This window comes from Pristiophorus japonicus, chromosome 1, assembly GCF_044704955.1.
Source record: "Pristiophorus japonicus isolate sPriJap1 chromosome 1, sPriJap1.hap1, whole genome shotgun sequence".
NCBI classification, from domain to species: Eukaryota; Metazoa; Chordata; class Chondrichthyes; family Pristiophoridae; genus Pristiophorus; species Pristiophorus japonicus.
Genome location: NC_091977.1, coordinates 98,660,347 through 98,682,867, shown reverse-complemented (window position 1 = coordinate 98,682,867; position 22,521 = coordinate 98,660,347). Strand labels below are relative to the sequence as shown.

Sequence of the window (22,521 nt, the reverse complement as noted above, 5' to 3'; positions counted from 1 at the left end):
CCCCTTTCGCCTTCTCTGACCCCTTCCCTTGCATCCATCTTTTGTTTGAAGCTGTATTTTCAATCTGCAACTCCACCTCTGCTACCAATGGGTTCTCACTGGTGATCCAGATCAGGCAGAGCAAAAAGTGATTTTTTTTTCTCCAGCGCATGTGCAGTGAGTGATTTTTTATTCCACGCAATCGCAGTGATTTTTCGGCGCACACTACAAGCTCCAACCCCTGAATTGGCCTCGGGTAGCACGGCGCTAAAAAGAACTTTTACTTTGTGGAAAGTGGCAGGTTTTTTTTGCACTAATGAGGCGGCAGGGGGGGGGGGGGGGGGGGAGGGGGCGAGCGGGGTGGGGAGAATGTACGTTATCGTACGTGGGCGCCAGAAATCATGATTGTGGAAAATAGGGGCCTATATAAATATAAGTTGTTATTGTTGTTGTTCCAAGGTCCTGCATCACTGCATTGCCCTTATATAGCTTTCATGTTCTTGTTCCCTCACAATTTTTTCCATTTTTTAAATAAACCTGTTTACATAGCCTTCTTCAGAGTGAGACATTCTAAGATATGAGCCTAGTTCATACTGAGTAAGAGTAAAAGTCTTAAGGATATTATGGCAATGGTATATTTGCAAATATTGGATCCTTGGTTACTGGCAAGAATTGCATGATTAAGTTAAATCGTATGTTTCCTAACCAAGCTTTGGCTAACAGATTTTCTGATGATGAAACAGCAGTATTCTATGAAGATACTTTATCCTTGCTGCTAGAATGCAGTTTACAGTAAATATTAATATCACTGGATTAGATTGATTGGAATCAATCTACTTAACTTAATGCATTGCATTGAAAGATATGCTGACTTTTTAAAATGTTAAACCTAGCTTAATCTTGCTTTGATATGTTTCCAAGCAAAATATGCATATGGCTTTGAATGAGTAATCCATTAGCTCACTGCTGTGTCATTGTGAAGAAGCACGAGTCGGATCTTGGTGCCAACTGAGAAGGTATTAGCCCAAGTGACAACGTATGGACAATTTGATTATCCTTCTCATAATAGATTTTTATACCAACACAAAGGGGAGAATTTTAACCCCAAAAAACTGAATTGGGGTCAGGTGGGAGGTTAAAGAATTAAAAAACTGAATCCCGACCCCTACCCACCTCCAACCTGCACACTTCTGGTTTTAATGGAGGTGGGATGGGGCAGCCAGCCCGCTGCCCAGGAGGCGGGTAGTTCATTTAAATATTATAATAAGGCTGGCGTGCCTCATGGTGATCCACCATTTCAAATTTAACTCTGTCTGGTCGGGTTTCTCGGGCCGCGGGGAATCCGCCAGCTAAAGGAAGGCGAGGACTGCTGGATTCCGGAGGTAAATGCCTTTCCACTTGCATACTGGATCCAGCATCTCTGCCTCACGCAGCCCCAGTGATCAGACAGCCCCGACCCTTCTGACCTCCCACCGACCTCTCCCCTATGAGGTCTCAGATCTCCGCACGACCTTCCCCCCCGCGATGCTCCTCCGGCCCCGATCTTCCTCCAGCCCCGATTCACAGTCCTCCCCACGATCTTCATCTGGTGCCGGTTCACCCCCTCGATCTTCCTCTTGCCCCAATTCAACCCCGATCTTCCTCTAGCCCCAATTCAACCCCCCAATCCCTCCTTCCCTCGTCTCTGCATCCTAGTGCTAGAGGCCTACCCACCCGACATCAGCCAGCCTCACTATCTGGCCGGCTACAAGAGGGAAACAGAGATTTGAAATGTTAATCAGGCCCTGCCATTAAATTCAGCAGGGCCGGCGGGAAACCCGTTCTCCCGGGTTTCTCGACCGTTTTCTTGCACCCACCTCTCCCTACCTGCCTCCAGATTAAAATTCCAGCCAATGATTCACAAGTTAAAATGCCTTTTTCAGTGTTACTAGAGCAAATAAAATTTAATGAAGTAACATTGTCTATGACTAACATCCTATTGACATAGTCACAAAGTAATATCATTATAAATTGGGGCATGGTTTTATTCGAGAAGTCTAAATGGGATTTCAGAAAATGAGTTTTAGTGTTAAATTCATTTGATGATAACAAAAAAGCATAACAGTCTAATTACTTCCAGGTCCATCTGTAGTATTTTCAGATATTATTTTATTGTATCCCTGGTGACTGGTAAAGTGTTGTGTGATTAAATGTAATAGTATGTTTCATATTAAGCTCTAGCAAACACATTTGCTGCTAAGTGAACTGCAACCTTACGACATTCACACAGCAGGTGACAGGAAGGTAGAAGATTATATTAACAAATGGACAGGATTGTGTAGCTTGCAGTTAAATTCAATAAAAATGTGCAAAATTATATTTGCCTGAATTTGGCAAACCAGACTATTCGCAAACTAGGTGGCATATTTGACCTTGAAATTAGTTTCCGGCCACATATCCATGACATAACTATAAACTGCCTATTTCCATCTCCGTAACATTGCCCATCTCCACCCCTCCCTCAGCTCATCTGCTGCTGAAGCTCTCATCCATGCCTTTGTTACCTCTAGACTTGACTATTCCAAAGCATTCCTGGCTGGCCTCCCATATTCTACCCTACGTAAACTTGAGGCCATCCAAAACTTTGCAGCCCATGTCCTAACTTACACCAAGTCCCGCTCACCCATTATCCCTGTGCTCGCTGACAGTTAAGCAATGCCTCGATTTCAAAATTCTCATCCTTGTTTACAAATCCCAACATGGCCTTGTCCGCTCCTATCTCTATAATCCCCTTCAGCTTCACAACCCTCCGAGATGTCTGCGCTCCTCAAATTCTGCCCTCTTGAGCATCCCTGCTCAACCATTGGTGGCTGTGCCTTCAGCTGCCTGGCCCTAAGCTGTGGAACTCCCTAACTAAACCTCTCCGCCTCTCTACCTCTCTTTCCTCCTTTAAGACGCTCCTTAAAACCTACCTCTTTAATCAAGCTTTTTGTTCATCTGCCATAATTTATTTTTATGTGGCTTGGTGCCAAATTTATTGTTTTGTCTTATAACACTCCTGTGAAGCACCTTGGGACATTTTACTACGTTAAAGGCGGTATATAAATGTAAGTTATTGTTGTTGTTGTGAATTATTTTAATTATATGTTGCAGCATACAACAACTTGCATTTATATAATGCCTTTAATGCAAAACAAAAATCCCAAGGCGCTTCACAGAGGTGTAATCAGACAAAAGTGGATGCTGAGTCAAAGGGTCAAAAGAGGTGGGTTTTAAGAAGAGCTTTAAAGGAGAAGAGTTAAGTAGAGAGTCTGGGGTGGTTAGGCAAGGAATTACAGAATGTGGCATCTGGATGGCAGAAGGCACAGGCGCCAATGTGAACTGAAGGGAGGGGGATTCACAACAGGCCAGAATTGGTGCAATGGAGAGTTTTTGGAGGGGTTGTAAGGCTGGAGGAGATTACAGAGATAGGGAGAGGAAGGCCATGAAGGGATTTAAACATGGAGGTGAGAATTTTACATTGGAGTCATTGGCAGGGCTAAGCGCCAAAGGACAGGTGTGATGAGTGAGTGGGAATTATTGTAGAATAGGATATGGGCAACAGAATTTTGGATGAAATGAAAATTACAGCGTGTGGAGGACCATATATCCGCAGCATAACTAAGACTGCCTATTTCTACCTTCGTAACATCACCCTTCTCTGCCCTTGCCTCAGCTCATCTGCTGCTGAAGCCCTCATCCATGCCTTTGTTACCTCTAGACTTGACTATTCCAACACACTCCTGGCCTCCCACATTCTACCCTACATAAACTAGAGGTGATCCAAAACTTGGCTGTCCGTCTCCTAATTCGCACCAAGTCCTGCTCACCCATCACCCCTGTGCGCGTGGACCTACATTAGCTTCCGGTTAAGCAATGCCTCGATTTCAAAATTCTCATTCTTATTTTCGAATTCCTCCATGGCCTCGGCCCTCCCTATCTCTGTAATCTCCTCCAGCCCCACACTCCCCCGAGATGTCTGCGCCTCTCTAATTCTGCCCTCCTGAGCATCCCTGATTATAATCGTTCAACCATTGGTGGCCGTGCCTTCTGTTGCCTAGGTACCCAAGCTCTGGAACTTCCTGAATAATCCTCTCCGCCTCTCTACCTCTCTTTCATCCTTCAAGACGCTCCTTAAAACATACCTCCTTGACTAAGCTTTTGGCCACCTGCTTATTCCTACTTATGCAGCTCAGTGTCAAATTTTTATCGCATAATACTCCTGAGAAGTGCCTTGGGACATTTCACTACATTAAAGGCGCTATATAAATACAAGTTGTTCTCGTTGTTGTTGATGGGAATCCAGTCAGGAGAGTATTGGTATACTCGGATCTGGAAGCAACAAAGGCATGGCTTTCAATAGCAGAAGAGCTGAGAGACAGGGGAAGAGACAGGCGATGTAACAGAGTAGGCAGTCTTTGTGATGAAGAGGAGATGAGGTTAGAACCTCAGCTCAGAGTTAAATAGATTGTGAATAGTCTAGTTCAATCTGAGACAGTGCCCGCGATAGGGAATAAAATCAGTAGAATTTGTGATGGAGACTGAAGATAATTGGTTTTTCTCATGTTAAGTCTTCCTGGCGGAAATTCCAGGTCATCCGAGACTGAATGTCCGACCATATTGATCCCACCCTCTGTTAAAATCGCCACAGAGTCTGGAAGCAGTCGGCTTCATAGTTACCATTAAGTGGAAATTTTAGGAATGTGCACTTTTCTCACTTTAAAGGACAAAAAACAGCCATCACATACTTTTAAGTATGATCAATTGTGAATCAACTTCAAACATGAAATCATTTTAAATAGATGTACTACATACATTATTTACACAGATCATTATAGCTAGGGAAGGGATAGGAAGCAGAAATTCTAAATCGTATCTGAATTTCTACAAATACTAAGCAATATGACTTTCCAACAGTCTATTCTGAAAGAAAGCTTAATTGTTTCACACAAGATCAAAAGGAGGGAAATGAATGATACGGAGGCATGGAATTAATGAAAACATTAACAATTGAGACTTACATGGAGCCTTTGTTGAAAAATAGTCCCAAATTTTACCATCCCAGCCAAAGCCACATGTTTATAGGACTAATAATATCATTCAAATCTATAATACAAGTGATTGAAGTAATACAGTAAATTGATATTACAGAGGTATATACAGAATGCTACAATGTGTGCTTTACAATGTACACTTTCAGAAGGCTCCATTACATAGCTTGAGATAGAGCTTCCTTGCTTTGAAGATATTTAACATGAAAAAAGAATAACTAATCCTAGTTGGTAATAACAATATCTTCTTACCTGTACAGGACAATCTGGTTACTATCAGACATAAAAAAAGCAACATTGGTTCCAACAGGCAAAATCAGGAAGTGTAAAGAATTTGAAAGGAAATGCACATATTTAGGAGAATCTGACAGGAGTTCCAGAATCTTAAAAGTGGGGAGATTAAAGAACGAAATTGGGATGGGTCATAATGGAGAATATTGGGTGATCAGGCCTACCGCCATCTCAATGCACCAACCAGAACGTAATTCCTCCACCCCTGCTGGGACCGCCACTGGCTGCTCCGTCCTCATCTGCCACATGCAGATGCCGATAGGGTGGGGGGGGGGGCTCCATGATATATTTTCCTTTCTCCATTCCAATTACCAGTGCTTCCCAGGGCTGCCGTGCTTATGGTGGTGGTAGGCCACAGGAAGCGGTTATAAAGGCTCAGAGCTAGTGAAGAGATATGGCCTTGCAACAGCTTCCCAGACATATACTTGCTGAAGGCTTTAGTTTTGGCCGAGAACTTTGGCAGGTGCCTTCCTCTGATCTTCAGAGTGCTTTTGCTCTTTGTTGTTCCTCGTCACCTCTTCTGCTGCTGCAACAGTGTCCTCGCATTGGCACCACCCAATTTACTTACTCACGCTGGCCGAATCCTGCTGGGAGCCCTCCATGCATATGGAATGAAACACAACCCAGGAAAATAGGCTGCGGTGTACACAGAGGGTTGGACAGAAGCTATTCACCACCAGAACTCCAGCCCAAAGAGGAAGATCTCCACCAATAACTTTCATTATCATACTTTTGTAACTGAGAAGTCATTTTAAAAGAAATTAAATTTTTGGGGTGGAGAGGGAGCTGAACTCCATATGTATTTAGGCACTTAAATCATTCTTTGATGCCAACTAAGACTTATTTGATCTTGTGTTACTCCTGCCCTCCTGCTGATACCCAGTCACCAGAACCTATCGACCCAGCTTCTATCTAAATATCTCTTTGTAGTTACATGTAAGGTGGCTGAAGTTCACTCCACAAAGCCCTGGAAGAGTTTTGTACCATTCATTCCCAGTATTCCATCCCTCCTGTACCTAATTTTGCTTTAACAGTGTTAATTGTACTTAAATACGGTATAGCAATTGAGTGTTACATAGAAACATAGAAACATGGAAAATAGGTGCAGGAGTAGGCCATTCGGCCCTTCGAGCCTGCACCGCCATTCAATGAGTTCATGGCTGAACATGCAACTTCAGTACCCCATTCCTGCTTTCTCGCCATACCCCTTGATCCCCCTAGTAGTAAGGACTACATCTAACTCCTTTTTGAATATATTTAGTGAATTGGCCTCAACAACTTTCTGTGGTAGAGAATTCCACAGGTTCACCAGTCTCTGGGTGAAGAAGTTTCTCCTCATCTTGGTCCTAAATGGCTTACCCCTTATCCTTAGACTGTGACCCCTGGTTCTGGACTTCCCCAACATTGGGAACATTCTTCCTGCATCTAACCTGTCTGAACCCGTCAGAATTTTAAATGTTTCTATGAGATCCCCTCTCATTCTTCTGAACTCCAGTGAATACAAGCCCAGTTGATCCAGTCTTTCTTGATATGTCAGTCCTGCCATCCTGGGAATCAGTCTGGTGAACCTTCGCTGTACTCTCTCAATAGCAAGAATGTCCTTCCTCAAGTTAGGAGACCAAAACTGTACACAATACTCCAGGTGTGGCCTCACCAAGGCCCTGTACAACTGTAGTAACACCTCCCTGCCCCTGTACTCAAATCCCCTCGCTATGAAGGCCAACATGCCATTTGCTTTCTTAACCGCCTGCTGTACCTGCATGCCAACCTTCAATTGTATGCAAGTGATGGGAATTAATTGGGGACTCGGAGAGCAGGCTGGCAAAGGGAGCTTATCTTGTGGGTGCACGGTATATACTGTGTGTCTCTGTGAATAAAGGCTGCTGTGAATAAAGTGCTTGCGCGTGTTGATTCTGGGTTGACTGAGGTGGGACATGGACAATGCTCACATCTGTCCCTTCTGTTAGGGGGTCGACTAAGAGGCAGATCCCTGACCTCGGATCCAGAGGGCATCAGTGCCGAGGCCATGCTTATTACAGGGCTCTGTTTTCTCCAGATCTGTCCAGTGAGGATGCTCGCAGAGTTTCGTGCGAGGATCAGCCGAAGGTCAGCTTGATGCTCTGCTTGATGCTCTGCTAAGCCTGGCATAGTTGATTGGGGAATCAGAGAGCAGCCCTTGGTCAGCTCTCGAGTGACAAGTCCCTGGGATTGGACATGCTGACCATAAAGTTCCACAGGGCATTCTGAGACTTCCTGTGGGGCGACTATGCACAGCTACTGGGGGCAAGTATGGCAAGCAGGGAGATGCTCCTCTCTTGGCGCAGGGCAGTCCCCATCCTGGTGCCTGGTCTCCCTCCTTGGCACGGAATACAAGATCTTTGCCAGCACAATGTCTGCTCACCTTGGCACCATATTGATCCACCCTGACCAGTCCTACATGGTCCCGGGCCAGACCACCCAGAACAAAATCCATCTGGTTCAGGACCTGGTCCACCAGTCCCAGAGGGCTGGTCTGTTGGTTGCCTTCCTTTCTCTGGATCAGGAGAAGACGTTCGACAGGGTGGATCATGAGTACCTCTTTGGGGCACTTCACGCATTCGGGTTCGGGACACATTTTGTCGCCTGAATCCGAAATTTTTATGCTGCCGTGGAGTGTCTGATTCAGGTTAATGGGTCTTTGATGACACCCCTTCGCTTCAGGAGAGGGGCGTGTCAGGGATGCCCCATGTCCGGCCAGTTATATGCCATCTTTGTGGAGCCTTTCCTGCGCCTCTTGTGGAAGAGGTTGACGGGACTGGCTATGCAAGGGCTGGGCGTGGAGATCGTCATCTCAGCTAACACAGATGACGCGCACCTCATGGTCACGGATCGAGTTGACTTGATGAATGCATGAGTGCATGAGTGCCAGCAGGCCTCGTCCTCCCACGTCCTCTGCGAAGGTCAACTGGGAAAAATGTTCTGGACTCCTGGTGGATCAATGGTGGCTGGACTCCTTGCCGGAGGAGCTCAGGATTTTTGCCTGGAGTACCACTCACCTCCTCTACCTGGCAGTCTACCTTAGCTCTGCTGAGGAAGCTTCGCCAGATCACTGGCAAGAGCTAGAGGCCAAAGACACCACTCGCCTAGGGCGCTGGCCAGGATTGCTCCGATTGCTGTCCTACAGGGACCAAGCGCTGTCATAAATCAACTGGTGGTTGCTATGCTGTGGTACCGGTTGGTAACTTTGATCCCTCCCCCTGAGTTTGTTGCTAAGATACAGAAGCAACCTGTTGACTTCTTCTTGGACAAAAGGAAGCATTGGGTTTCTGCCGCGGTTCTGAGTCTCCCGCTTAGGGAGGGCGGTCAGGCGTTGGTATGCATGCATACCCAGGCTGTAACTGCACTAGGTGTATCGAGGAGGCTCAAGCGTGTTGAGCGATCCCGTCCAAACTGACCCTCGCTCGGATGGAATTTCTCATCTGCGACAGGCCCTGAAACCTCTCTCGGCAGCCGGCACTTCAGAGCTCGAGCTGTTTCTCAGAGATCCATTCTGTGCCTTTCCCCTCTGCACGGAGGGGTTTCCTGTACCGGCTGCTCTTGCACACTCTCCACTTTGTGTTCCTCGTCTGCCGTCTGGTAATCTTGCCATCCGGAGGCGGCGAGGGTCCCCGGTGGAGGGCTCTCTATGTGGGAGTCCTCCCCTTTTCTATTGGGGACTTGGCTTGGGGGGGTGTTGCATGGAGCAGTCCAATGCAACACATTTTTAAGTAGTTTTGCGGACTCCCAGGCTGCCTGCAATTTCCGCGTATACACAGAGTGTGAGAGGTTGCAGCCCCTCTTCCAATTTTGAAGGGGCTCCTCCTCAATTTTTGGTTACACTTCAGTCCCACGCTTCTGATTCATGGACACTCGGTGCGGAGGGGAGCGGGCAGATCGGAGGAACTCCTTGTTGCACTGCTCTTGGATCTGGCCTAGGTGGCCATTAACGGGTGCAGGAAGTGGGCGGTTTAAGGGGCCATTCGGCCCGACTGCCTGCCTCTCTTCCGCAACAATGTTCGTGCCCGAGTGTCCCTGGAAATGGAGAATGCGGTGTCCGATGTCCACCGGCACACTTGAGTCCTTCAATGACCTGTGGGCACCAGAGAGACTGGAGTGCTTCATCACCGGAAACACAATTTTGATTTGCCAGGTTTCAGTTAAATTCAGTTTAATTTACAATTTATTGGATGTGCCCCTTTTTTTTATTGGTGATGCCACCAGCCATTAATCACTAAAATCAACATATAAAAGATGTAAGCAACCAAAGACTGGGCTCTACTACTATATCCTTCACCACTTGGCTATCCGTCTCTTACTTAGTCACATCACTCTCTGAGAAGATAGAGCCATATGTTCAGATTGCTGGTGTAGGGGAGGACGAAAATCCCTCATTTTACCCAGAAGGAAAAGAGCTGTGGGATCTGTCTGTGCTGCAATAAAACAGCAGGCCAGTATTCTGGAAGGAACAGGGAACCCAGAACCAGATGTAGAAACATAGAAAATAGGTGCAGGAGTAGGCCATTCGGCCCTTCTAGCCTGCACCGCCATTCAATGAGTTCATGGCTGAACATTCAACTTCAGTACCCCATTCCTGCTTTCTCGCCATACCCCTTGATCCCCCTAGTAGTAAGGACCTCATCTAACTGCTTTTTGAATATATTGAAACCGAGACGGTGTGGCCTTGGCAGGGCAGTGATTGGACGGGGAAGGACACCGGAGGGCCAATGGTGGGACAGAGTCAGCCCAAAGCAAGGGACACCAAGGCAATGGCATTGCCCTTGCTCGCAAACTCGGGGCTGACTCATCACCGATACCAGGCTATTGTCTCCCCCATGCTTACACTATGGAGGGATATTATGCAGGTCTTAAGAAAACTAGGGAACCCAAAACAAACCGAGGGCCTACACAATGGCTACAGGAGGTCCACACCCCACCAATCCAATTAACACCTACTCAACCCTTGATTAAGTTAACATCAGGGATGGCCAGTGGAAAAACCCCACGAAATCCAACACTGCTGCATTTTTCAAAAATCACAAGCCCACCAATGGGAAGGATTTATTTCAGCACGAAAGTCTGGCTGGATAACTGGATATAAGAAAGGGTTTCTGTCCCGACACGTTGTTCCGTTCTCGTGTTCCAGCAAGCAGTCAGCCTTTCGACACAGAAGAAAGACCAGTGTCCGAAAACACCGAAGACAGAAGAAGCAAACCACCATCCCGAGACGGCATCGGTTCAGCCTCCTTTCGCTACTGGAGACTGAACCTTTTCTTTTTCCACAAGGATCTTCCCCTGAGAGCTGGACTCAGGTAGATCCACAGCAACAACAAGACACAACAACAACCAAGTTTCCAAGAAAATCACAACCGAAAAAGTAACTTCAAGATCCTGAAGATAGCAAAAGGAGAACCCCGAAACCACGTTTTGACCTGGAAAGACTGTAAAGGCTGTGATGAGTATAATCTCTGGTCCCCAGAACTCCCAACTCAGTTAGGTCAGGAAGGTGGGAGATTGGGCATTGCACTGCTGTTAAACTTGTGTAAAAATTTTTGTTGTGTCCATTTAGTGGGATTTAGGGGGATTGTTTTGTTGGTGTATTGCTGTTTGTTGAGATACACCTTGTCAAATAAATTGGAAGCTTAAAGTTCTTCTTGGAATCGCCTCGTCTCAGTTCTGTTGTATTACATCTCCTGATCGTGAGTCTTGGGTCAGAACAGTTTAAGGGAAGCCAGGAGTGCCTCAAAAACGCTCAACTGTGTGCCACAGACTTGGGAAGAAAGGGGTTAGGAGTGTTTGACACTCACAGGTGCCTCACAGGCTAGTCATAAGCTGTGGGGACGCATGAGTCTCAAAACCCCCTTCATAAGCTGTGGACACTGTCTCCAGGAGTGCTCGGGCAGCACTCAGGGTACCTCACAGGCCAGGCATAAGCTGTGAGGGCAGAAGCCCAGAGAGGGACACCCAAGGCAAAACACTCCCCTGAACCCCTTACAGAACCTGGTGACCCCGGCAGGACACAAGCAAACAGGAGATGTTAATATAACAGATGAGGTGATAAGAGAGGAAACTAAAATGGAGGAAAGAATTTCCTCAAACAGTTTTGGCAAGGTGAACCTCACCAAACCTTGGGTACAAGCCCTCACTCGGGCAGAGCGCCCAGTGGATGCTGCTGCTCAGTGGACAGCAGGGAAGGACCACAACCACAGGGTGGAAAAGGCCATTTGGCTTATCTGCCTCACCCACCAAGTCCGAAAGCTCGACCAGCGGGTGAAGAACTTGGAACAGAGTCTTCAGAAATCAGAGGAACTCTCTGCTATCCGGGCTGCGGTTGGGGACAACCTGCTGGCCGAATTAGCAGAGGAGCAGCAAAGGAAGAGGCAGTTGGAGGAGACCTTCCAAAATAGCCGGGACTATCTTTGGTGTCAGGTCACTGAGGCCAAGGGTAGTGAGGGGTCCCTCCGGGAACGGAACTCTCGGTACGCCCAGAAAATTAGGGAACTGGAGAATAAATTAAAAGACGTGCAGGCAGCTTATAAGATGGCCAGTAGCAGTGAGTTTCAAAAGCCCGATCACGGTCCCTGCCAGGAGAGGATTAAAACTCACCCACGCTCTATCCCAGGCAAAGGGGATGGTCGCCCTGATAGGACTTGGAGGGTCCACAGGGGACAAAGGAGTGTTTTGGGGGGTAGAGGAGAATCCAAAGGCAAGGGACTCCCGACCACCTCCTGAGGCACCAATGGTTTGTCCGGTGGGGTACCAGGAGGAGCGGGGCGGGCAGGTAGTAGCATACCCAGGGCTGGGGGCAATGTGTCCCGTTCGGCAGCAGGGATGTGAGGCGCCCGCTGATGGTCAGTTAAGGGCAGGATCAGGTGACCAGGCACTGTCTGCTGCACCGGGTATGGTAGGACAGCCGGAGGTAGAGGGACCAGCGCAGAAAGATCCTGAACCGGGGCGGATGTGCCCGGTCAGGCAGCGCAAGTACGGTCCTCCACAGGGAGGTGGCCAAGGTCGGGGAGCGCTGGAGAGCGATTTTATTATTCCCCATGGAGTTCAATCACTCAGGGCCATGGTGGCCCATTTGGCCAAACTCACTCGCAGCGGGGACCCGTCTATCCACTTCATGGAGGTGATGCAGGCAGGGGAAATTAATGGGTGCGATGAGGAAGAGACAGCCAAACTGCTGCTCTTCTCTCTGGACAGAAAATTGTACCAGGCCCTCCCGGAAGAATGCCAGAGGGGGCAGCGCACATTTGCTGAGGTCCAGAGGGCCGTCCTTGAGGCTATGGGCTTCGATGATGGCAGTCCTTTCGAACGGGTCGGAAGGACAAGGCAGCTCGCAGGGGAAACCCCGCAGGTGTTTGCGGGCAGGCTGTGGGTGGTATACCACGCAGCCTGTGGGGAGCTCCTCGACCGGGCGAATCTTTCCGCGGTACAGACTGGCCGCTGGCTGAGGATGCTGGTGGCGAGCTGCTTGCCCCGGCTCAAGGCCAGGGCAGAACTGTGGTTCGATTCCCGGGACCCCAACCTCACCGAGGAAGCAGTGGTCAGGCAACTGGCACCGATCCAATGGAATGGAGGAGGGGAGGAGGAGAAAACCTCCAAAGGTCAGGTAAATAAAGTAAAACCCAACTCGATTCCCAAAAGGGAATGGCACCAGGAGGGTGGCCGCTCGTCTGATAAGGAGGGAGTGTGCTACAGGTGCGAGAAAGCTGGGCATTTTAAAAGGGATTGCAGGAGCCCAGCAAAGAGATATGGGGGAAGAAGTCCTTCAGGAGCTGCCCAGAGTGGGGGAAGTGGAGGGAGCTCCTCACCATCCCTTGACGAGATAGTAGCTGCAGTGAGGACAGCACTGGAGGGAACTGGGAAGGTAGCCATGGCAACAGACAGGGAAGCACCAGCAACCCTGCCAGTACAGAGGCCGTGACTAGCCCAGACACAGCCTGCATACCTGTGCCCACTAGAATATGACCCCTGGGGACGACCCTGGGTCAAGATGGAGGTTGAGGGTGTATTGGGTACTTACCTTTTGGACACTGGTGCTTCCAGCACCATAGTCCATTCGGAGGACCCTGCAACCTCACCTCTATCAAACGGGGTGCCGTATCAACGAGTTGGGTTCACAGGAAATGAGAAGGCTGGGTTTTTCTCAGTCCCGCTCACAGTTCGTTTAGGAGCACTCCAAACACAATGGAAGTGCATCCTGATAAACTGGGAGCAGTTGGGAAAAGGGATCTTGGGGGCCGATTTCATCATCGCTCGCCAGATCCTAGTAGACTTGAGGAATCACTGTCTATGGGGCACAGTGGACACGGGAGCAGAGGGAGAAGTCATGGTTATTGATAAGAAACAGGGAAAAGGGACTCTGTGTATCGTGAAGGGGGCTACGACCTGGAGGTTCTGGTCGGTAACACCCTGGCAGAGTACTAGGTCTATGTGCAAGCAAATCTTGCAGCATTTGCCACCCATAAACACGATTGTGGGAGAGTCACAGGAATGGAGGTTAGAATAGATGGGGATCCCATGTCCCGCCCACAAAAGCAGTATGGCTTTCCCCGAGAGGCAGAAGCAGACTTGGAGACAGCTTTAAGCTTGCTTGTCAAGCAGGGTGTTTTGAGACCCATAGCCACCCATGTCAACTCCCCGCTTTGGCCGGTTAGGAAACCGGACAATTCTTGGAGGACTACTGTGGATTACAGGGTGCTCAATAAAAACATTCCAGCTTGTGCTCCCACAGTTGCGGTGGTTGCGGATCTGATAGAGGAAATCCCTGCAACTGCAGTGTTGGACATATCCAACGGGTTCTGGTCTGTCCCTGTACGGAGGGAAGACCAGTACAAGTTTGCCTTCACCTTCCGGGAACAGCAGTATACATGGAGCTGCCTCCCACAGGGCTTTCATAACAGTCCCAGCATTTTTCACCAATGCATGGCGAACTGCTTAAAAGGCTCCAGCCAACCACATCAGCTGGTCCAGTATGTGGACGACCTGTTGTTCACAGACAGCAGTGAGGAACATGGTCCACTGCTGGCCGAGCTGCTGGTCTTACTAAAGGAAGGGGGTTTTAAAGTTAACCCCAAGAAAGCCCAGATAGGTCTAGGGGAAGTAAAATTCCTGGGCCTGACGATAAGGGCAGGAGAAAGGGCCATTGATGAGGCTAGAAGAAAGGCAGTGCAGGATCTCTCTGCCCCTACGAATGTGTCGGGGGTAAGGTCTTTTCTGGGAATCGCTGGCTACTGTAGGGACTTCATCGAAGACTATGCAGGCACTGCCGCCCCTCTGCTCAGACTCCTACACAAGGGGGTCGAGTGGGAGTGGGACGAGGGCTGTGAGGCAGCATTTGTTCATCTGAAGAGAGACCTGCAGGTAGCACCGGCCCTAGGGGCAATTGATGGGGGAGAGGAATTCTTCCTGGAGGTGGCAGCCAGTGGCGATAGCTTCAGTGCAGTGTTGCTCCAGGGGCGAAACGGTCAGCTGAGACCAGTGGTGTACTCCTCCAGGGTCCTCACGGAGGTAGAAAAGGGATACTCCAATTGTGAGAGGCACTTGCTTGCCACCCACTGGGCAGTAAAGAGAGCTCAGATCTTTACTGGAGTATCCCCCATTACACTCCTCACCCATCATACCCCGACGCAGATGCTGTTGGACGGGAGGATTAAGGACGGGACAGTGAGCAGTGCTAGGATCACTCGCTGAACTTTCCTCCTCTCCCAAATGGGAGTTAAAAGTCAAGGGCCTCTGGGAGCCAGGCTCGCAGCAAATCTAATCCATCCAGGGCAACAGCATAGATGCTCTGTGGACGGGGTATGGGACATCAACTTTGGATTTCGGGCAGGGATACACCCCACAGGCCGCGAGATTTACGTTGATGGTTCCAGTTCAGTGTCCGCGGGTACAAGACTCACAGGCTGCGGAGTTTGGGATCCCAAGGCAGGGATTGAATTGGCTCTTAAACTCCCATGCACCCTGAGTGCCCAACAGGCGGAAATCTCGGCAGTGATGTATGTGGTCACACACCCCGAGGAATTCTCTACCCCATACATGATTTGCTCGGACAGCATGTTCACTTGCAATTTATGTACAGAATATCTGGCGATTTGGTCACGCCGGGGGTACACCTCTGCGGATGGGAAGCCTCTTGTGACCAAGTCCCTGCTAGAAAAGATCGTGGCTGCAGTGGGAGAAACCGGGGATGTGTATATCCATAAGGTGAAGGCCCACTCCAAAACTGAGCCATGGGGGGAAGGTAAGCAGCAGGCAGACCTGCTGGCAAAGCAAGGTGCTCATATAGGTCACCTATGGGACCTATACAAGGCAGGCAGGATAGCAGCAGCAAGAAGCAAGCCAGGGACACAAGGGAGCGTAGGGGTGGCGGTGGCCTCGGACCTTAAAGTAGTCCAGATGCAGGATCTGATCCTGAAGGCTGTCTTGGCTGCTATCAAAAAGGGGGAAAAGGCGGAGGGCCCATACAGTGCTGCAGATATTGCTGTGCGGGAAGGCATGTTGTTTAAAGGGGACAAATGGGTAGTGCCGCCACAACACCGGAGGGAATTCCTTCAGCTGGCCCATGAGGGTCCAGGTGCGGGACACCCCGGGCCGGAGTCTAACTGGCAACGGGAAGAAAAGGCAGTGTGGTGGCCAGGCCTCCGGTAAGACGTCCGCGACTTCTGTGCAGGCTATCTGGTTTGCGCTGCAAACAACCCGGACCCCCAGAAAAGGAAGGTGTCCATAGGACACATCAGGCGGGTAGAGGGACCATGGCAGTCGATCCAGATCATCTACGTTGGACCTCTACCAGCCACCCAGGGAGGTTAGAAATACTGCCTCATCCTGGTGGATGCGTTTTCCAAGTGGGTGGAAGCCTTTCCTTGCCGAACAGCTACAGCACAGGACTGCAAAAATCCTGGTGAGGGAGGTGTTCTCTCGGTGGGGTCTACCTCAAATCGTGGAGTCCGACGATGGAAGCCACTTCACTGGTCAGGTGATGCAGGCAACCCTAAAGGTGCTGGGTATGAGAGCGAAATGGCATGTCGCCTACAACCCTCAGTCCTCAGGCCCCGTAGAACGCCTGAACCGGACCATAAAGGAAAGGCTGCGCAAAGAGACGGGAGACTCACCTAACAAGTGGGTGGAGGTCTTACCGTTGGTCCTCATGGGAATCCGAGCCAGTCAGTCAAAGAGCACAGGGTACTCACCCCATGAGCTGATGACTGGCCGGATTATGAGAGCCCCAGTGCATGTGTTGGCGCCGGTCCTCACCGAAGGGCAGATTCGATAGGTGAACCGGGACCGCTTCGTCAGGAATCTGTTCAAACAGCTTCAACAGATTCACTGGCAGGCGGCCAACAACTTGGGTAAACAGCACCGTGCCAATCGGCTGCTGCTGGAACCCCGCAGTCACCATGATTGGGAGGTGGGCAACCAGGTGATGGTGAGAAACTTCGCCCGGGTCGGTGTATTTGAACCACTGTATATGGGACCATACAGCATAGTCGACAAGGCTAGCCCTATGGTCTATGCGGTTCAATTGCCTCGCCGAGTGAGTTAACCAGTGTAAGTTGCTTGACCCCAAAAGGGGTAACAAACAGAGGGGATGAGCAAGGGAAGGGAATCAGGCACTGGGGGAAGAACAGGCCCCGGTGGAATTGGAGGCTCCGGAGGAGGCAGCGGGCCCCGAAGCTCTACAGCCGGGGATGGTTCACTGCTCCAGTAAGGCTATCCACCACTGGGTAGGGGTTCCCAGCCCACCAACAGAAGTGGGGAGAAAGGCTCTACCACTAGCAAGATCCGAGGGGAAGCTGAACCTCCCATAGTGGATCAGCTGGGGCTAGCCTAGGAGGTGGAGGAGATAGCGTTGCAGCCCATAACGTGGGACTCTGCACTGACAGTAAGGAGGAGTGACAGAGTGCCACAGCCCAGGGCGCCGTGGTCCCCTGTTTACTTAGCTCCCCGGCCCAGACCGAGAGGCGAAAGACAACAGGGAGGGTGCTCTGTTGCGCCAGCAAGGGTCTCTCACCGATTATCCGGGGCTCGGGAGGGCCTTGGAGGGCAGTACCAGACCCATTAAGGGGGACTTTACGAGCCCCTCAGCAGAGGGCATCCTGGTTCCCAGGGTACGGTCATCTGAGTGGTCGACGACACCTGTACAGTGACAGGATGTAGCCTGGCCACCCTGGGACGGGTGGCGGTGTATATATTTTCCCTTCCTGTTTTGTTACTTTATGTTGTGTGCATATGTGTTTAGGTAAGGCAGTGACTGTTGGGTACAGCATTTTTGTGTTTGGAACATGTTATGCGGGCCTGGCCTGGAGAGGTCTCTTAAGGCTAGGCCATGTTCTTCTTGCCTTTCAGATGTCAACACCTCCCTACTGGGCGTTAGTGATGCTGGTATCGCTAAGGATCTGCACCGCGCACCGAGGGGACACCGAGGACTCCCTGGTTTTCGGATGCTCCGGGGGCAGAGTGCCAACAGTGAACATAGGAGAAGGGACTCCGGCGGCGGATGGCCGGGTCACCTACTCCCACGAAGGGAGATGGCCTGGGTGGTTGGGATTGAACTCCATCAAGTACTCCAACCACGAGGTCTTCACCTATGGAGAGGCGTCCATCCCCTGCCTGGAGATCACTGTGGCCACATCCAAAGTGAGAGTGACAGAAGGCAGGAAGGTGTGCCTAACTTGCCAAGGGGACATACCTCTGGGACGGTGATGGTGGCTCAGAAAGCTCAAGAGGGACGTGGGAGACTGACACTTGGATTGGGAACGTCTGGATAATACCTACCGAACCATCACGGGGTCATCTGGCGGGGTCATGGTGTGCTGGGAGAAATGGTGGGCGTATGACCAAGGAATTTATTTGTGTATGTGGGGATCCACTTGCGTGTGTTCAGTGGGGATCTCCATTGCTTTCTATAGTGGTGGCAGGATGTCGGGGATGGGGTGGAATGGGATCACAGCGGGGAGGCGTGTGTGACCTTCAATCCCCGGGTACCAGTAAATGCCACCGAACTAGTAGTTCAGGAAAGGAAGCCCCCATCCACGGCCAAGCCCACCATCCCACACGGGTGCCCGACAACAACCAGGGGGCCGGGGAATGGTTTAGTGTTGGTCCCCACTGAGAAACTACTTTATCAGGGGGTACACTACCCGGTGGCATCAGTGGTGCTAAATCTGACAGAAGTCCGCCTACCTAGTCGAGTCCCTGGGAAACCGAGCTGTTGTACCAGGCTCTGCTGCAGGAGATGTTCCGGAAGTTCTACGAACTGGACTTTGGGGGTACCAGTGTGGCAGACCTGTATAAACAGTGGGATAGGGCCGAACCGGGCAGGCAGAGGCGAGGGACTTTAAATGACATTTTCACGGGGATTAACACCGGGGCGTCTGTCATAAACAGTTTGGATAACGTGCAGCTGGCCCTCCAGGTGAATGGGTTGAAAAACCAGCTGTGCAAAATCCTGGGGGACGAGAATACCGTAGTGGGATCCGCACTCCATGAAGAGGTGGCAATGACGGTTCACTTAAAGGAGATTATTTCTCAATTGGAGGCACAGGCCAGGGCTGTAAACGCTTTGATTCGGGAGGATAGAAACGCCTCCGATCAAGCCGCCCAAAATGAGGTGTGCGTGCTCTATGGGGCCTGGTTGCTGGTAGAGGGACGGAGTAACCTCGAGGATCTGAGACAGGGACAGGTCCCCTCCTGGATCAGCAACCAGCACTTAGCAGCACTGCACCCTTATGATAATGTTTTGAGTCCTTGCCAACTTCGTGTAGCGTCAGAAGCCTACCCGGTACCGGTGGACTGTGGAAAGTCAAATCATATCATGGGTGTGGTGGTCAGGATGCCCATGATGGGGGCGTCCCCACGACCAGCGCCCCTGTACCGAGTGGAGAATGTAGGAGTCATTCGTGGAGTGGTGCATGTTCCATTCCAAGAGGTCCCACCTTATGTCACAATGTGGGAGCACACTGTGACAGGTACAGACCTCTCGGGTTGTCGGAGCAGGGGAGCACAGGTAATCCTGTGCCCCCAGCACTTGAACGCTTTTGCAAGGCCACAGTGCGGGTTTAGCCCTGCTGGGGCAGAGCCTATCAATTGCACAATGGAGGTAATGGCCCCTAACCACATGCCTCCACAGTTTGCATATGTAGGCGGTGGGACATATTGTGTCACCACAAGTGCCCAACAGTATGAACATGGACCGGGAAGGAAGTGTCCAATACCGTACAGCAGCTTTTGCTTTAAACCCAAGGCAGAGGTTCAAGTGGCATACACCAGAATCACACCCATCCCAGAACCTTCCACGTTTCACCTCACGGTACAAAACAACCTCAGCCACCTACAACAATATGCTGCCCATTTTGGCTATCCCATTACCCCGCTACCTGAGAAACTCACAGCCCTCCTCCAGGCAGTGGATTTGTCTCAAAAACATTTTTACACCATGGAGCAGAAAACTGAAATTCTAGCTGGGGAGATTGCCCAGATTAAACCCCCAACATGATGGGATTTGGGGATATGGGCAGACATACCTGCGTGGATCCGGGTGGGATCGCATGCCTTGGTGATCGGCCAACTCCTGATTGTAGCATATCTGCTAATTACAAGCTGTAAGCTCAGGAGAAAAAGGAAAAGAAATCAGTTCCTAAGAGACACAGAGAGGAGAGCCGCTGCTAAACACTCAAGACGTGTAAACAAAGCTTGATCGCAGCACTCAGGCTGTTTGTTATTCCAACGGATTACTGTGTTTTCATACATGGCCCCTGGGGAGTTTACAGGGCAGGTTTGTTTGTTTCGTGGTTAAGACTGAAATGACTATGTCTGGGGCAGCCAGAATGAGACTCAATGAACAAATACTGCTGTAATCTTAGGCACATGTATATATTGCTGTTGTAAATGTTGTAACCTGTTGGATTCTGTGTTCTGCACTGTGTTAAACAGGGATTATGATGTATATGGACTGGGACAAGTTTAGAGTTAAATTAGGGAAAGTTGGGTAATTTGGGAGACGAGGGGTTTTCTTACGACCCTGAACTTTGACACACTCGAGTGGTGTCTGACTGTGTCAGATGGGGGATTATGTAGGGGAGGACGAAAACCCCTTATTTTACCCAGAAGGAAAAGAGCTGTGGGATCTGTCTGTACTGCAATAAAACAGCAGGCCAGTGTCCTGGAAGAAACAGGGAACCCAGAACCAGATGTGGATTGAAACCGAGACGGTGTGGCCTTGGCAGGGCAGTGATGGACGGGGAAGGACACCGGAGGGCCAATGGTGGGACAGAGTCAGCCCAAAGCAAGGGACTCCAAGCTAATGGGAGTGCTCTTGCTCGAAAACTCGGACTGACTCATCACCGATACCAGGCTATTGTCTCCCCCATGCTTACACTATGGAGGGATATTATGCAGGTCTTAAGAAAACTAGGGAACCCAAAACAAACCGAGGGCCTACACAATGGCTTCAGGAGGCCCACACCCTGCCAACCTAATTAACACCTACTCAACCCTTGATTAGGTTAACATCAGGGATGGCCAGTGGAAAAACCCCACGAAATCCAACAGTGCTGCATTTTTCAAAAATCACAAGCCCACCAATGGGAAGGATTTATTTCAGTACGAAAGTCTGGCTGGATAACTGGATATAAGAAGGGCTTTCTGCCCCAACAAGTTGTTCCATTCTCATGTTCCAGCAAGCAGTCAGCCTTTCGACACAGAAGAAAGACCAGTGTCCGAAGACGCCAAAGACAGAAGAAGCAAACCACCATCCCGAGACGGCATCAGTTCAGCCTCCTTTCGCTACTGGAGACTGAACCTTTTCTTTTTCCACAAGGATCTTCCCCTGAGAGCTGGACTCAGGTAGATCCACAGCAACAACAAGACACAACAACAACCAAACAAGAAAATCACAACCGAAAAAGTAACTTCAAGATCCTGAAGATATCAAAAGGAGAACCCCGAAACCACGTTTTGACCTGGAAAGACTGTAAAGGCTGTGATGAGTATAATCTCTGGTCCCCAGAACTCCCAACTCAGTTAGGTCAGGAAGGTGGAAGGTTGGGCATTGCACTGCTGTTAAACTTGTGTAAAAATTTTCGTTGTGTCCGTTTAGTGGGATTTAGGGGGATTGTTTTGTTGGTGTATTGCTGTTTGTTGAGATACACCTTGTCAAATAAATTGGAAGCTTAAAGTTCCTCTTGGAATCGCCTTGTCTCAGTTCTGTTGTATTACATCTCCTGATCGTGAGTCTTCTGTCAGAACAGTGTAAGGGAAGCCAGGAGTGCCTCGAAAATGCTCAACTGTGTGCCACAGGCGAGGAAAGAAAGGGGTTAGGAATGCTTGACACTCACAGGTGCCTCACAGGCTAGTCATAAGCTGTGGGGACGCATGAGTCTCAAAACCCCCTTCATAAGCTGTGGACACAGTCTCTCCAGGAGTGCTCTTGCAGCACTCAGGGTACCTCACAGGCCAGGCATAAGCTGTGAGGGCAGAAGCCCAGAGAGAGAAAGGCACAACACTCCCCAGAACCCCTTACACTGGTTCTGCTTTAAATGCAGCCCATCTGCCTTTAGAATTTCACCCTCCATGCCCAATCCACCGACCTCACTAATTCCCCAGCTTCCTAGTGTAAATTACCTTTGTCCCCGCCAATAGTATTGTAATTAGCTGACGCCGCAGTTGTTGGGGAGCATTGACAGGCTAAAGTTCACCGCACTTCCAGTGGTGCATCATGAGACTTGGAGTTTCAGCGTTGATGTATTTAAACTTATGAATGCCTTGCAATGATCTTATTCCCATCAATTATTTATTTATACTGAAGGTTCTGTGGGTAAAATATAAGGATCAGTGGTTCATAGATTTTGAGTGTACAAGTTACAGCCAAAGTCTTCCTGGAAAATTTCACCTCAGGGAGCAGGTGGTGACATAGCAATGTTACCATTACTGAAGTACTGCAGATATTTTCTTTCATCCGCATTTCACCCAGTGTCAGCTGTGGCTCAGTAGGTAGCACATTTGCCTCTGAGTTAGAAAGTTGTGGGTTCAAGCCCCACTCCAGGGACTTGGATCCATAAATCTAGGCTAACACTCCAAGGTAGTGCTGCAATGGTGAAGATGCCATCTTTCGGATGAGATGTTAAACCTGTTCTCTCAGGTGGATGTAAAAGATCCCATGACA

The 22,521-nt window shown here is 49.7% G+C and overlaps 1 protein-coding gene across 1 annotated transcript; it reads left to right on the top strand.

Moving 5' to 3' along the window:
* Nucleotides 1–1,314: 1,314 nt before the first annotated feature.
* On the top strand, nt 1,315–21,518 carry LOC139264791 (uncharacterized). Its single transcript, XM_070881933.1, has 2 exons — nt 1,315–1,361; nt 17,706–21,518. Exon 2 carries the CDS (start codon nt 18,595–18,597, stop codon nt 19,852–19,854), a length of 1,260 nt encoding a protein of 419 aa, XP_070738034.1. The 5' UTR covers nt 1,315–1,361; nt 17,706–18,594; the 3' UTR covers nt 19,855–21,518.
* The last annotated feature ends 1,003 nt before the right edge of the window (nt 21,519–22,521 follow it).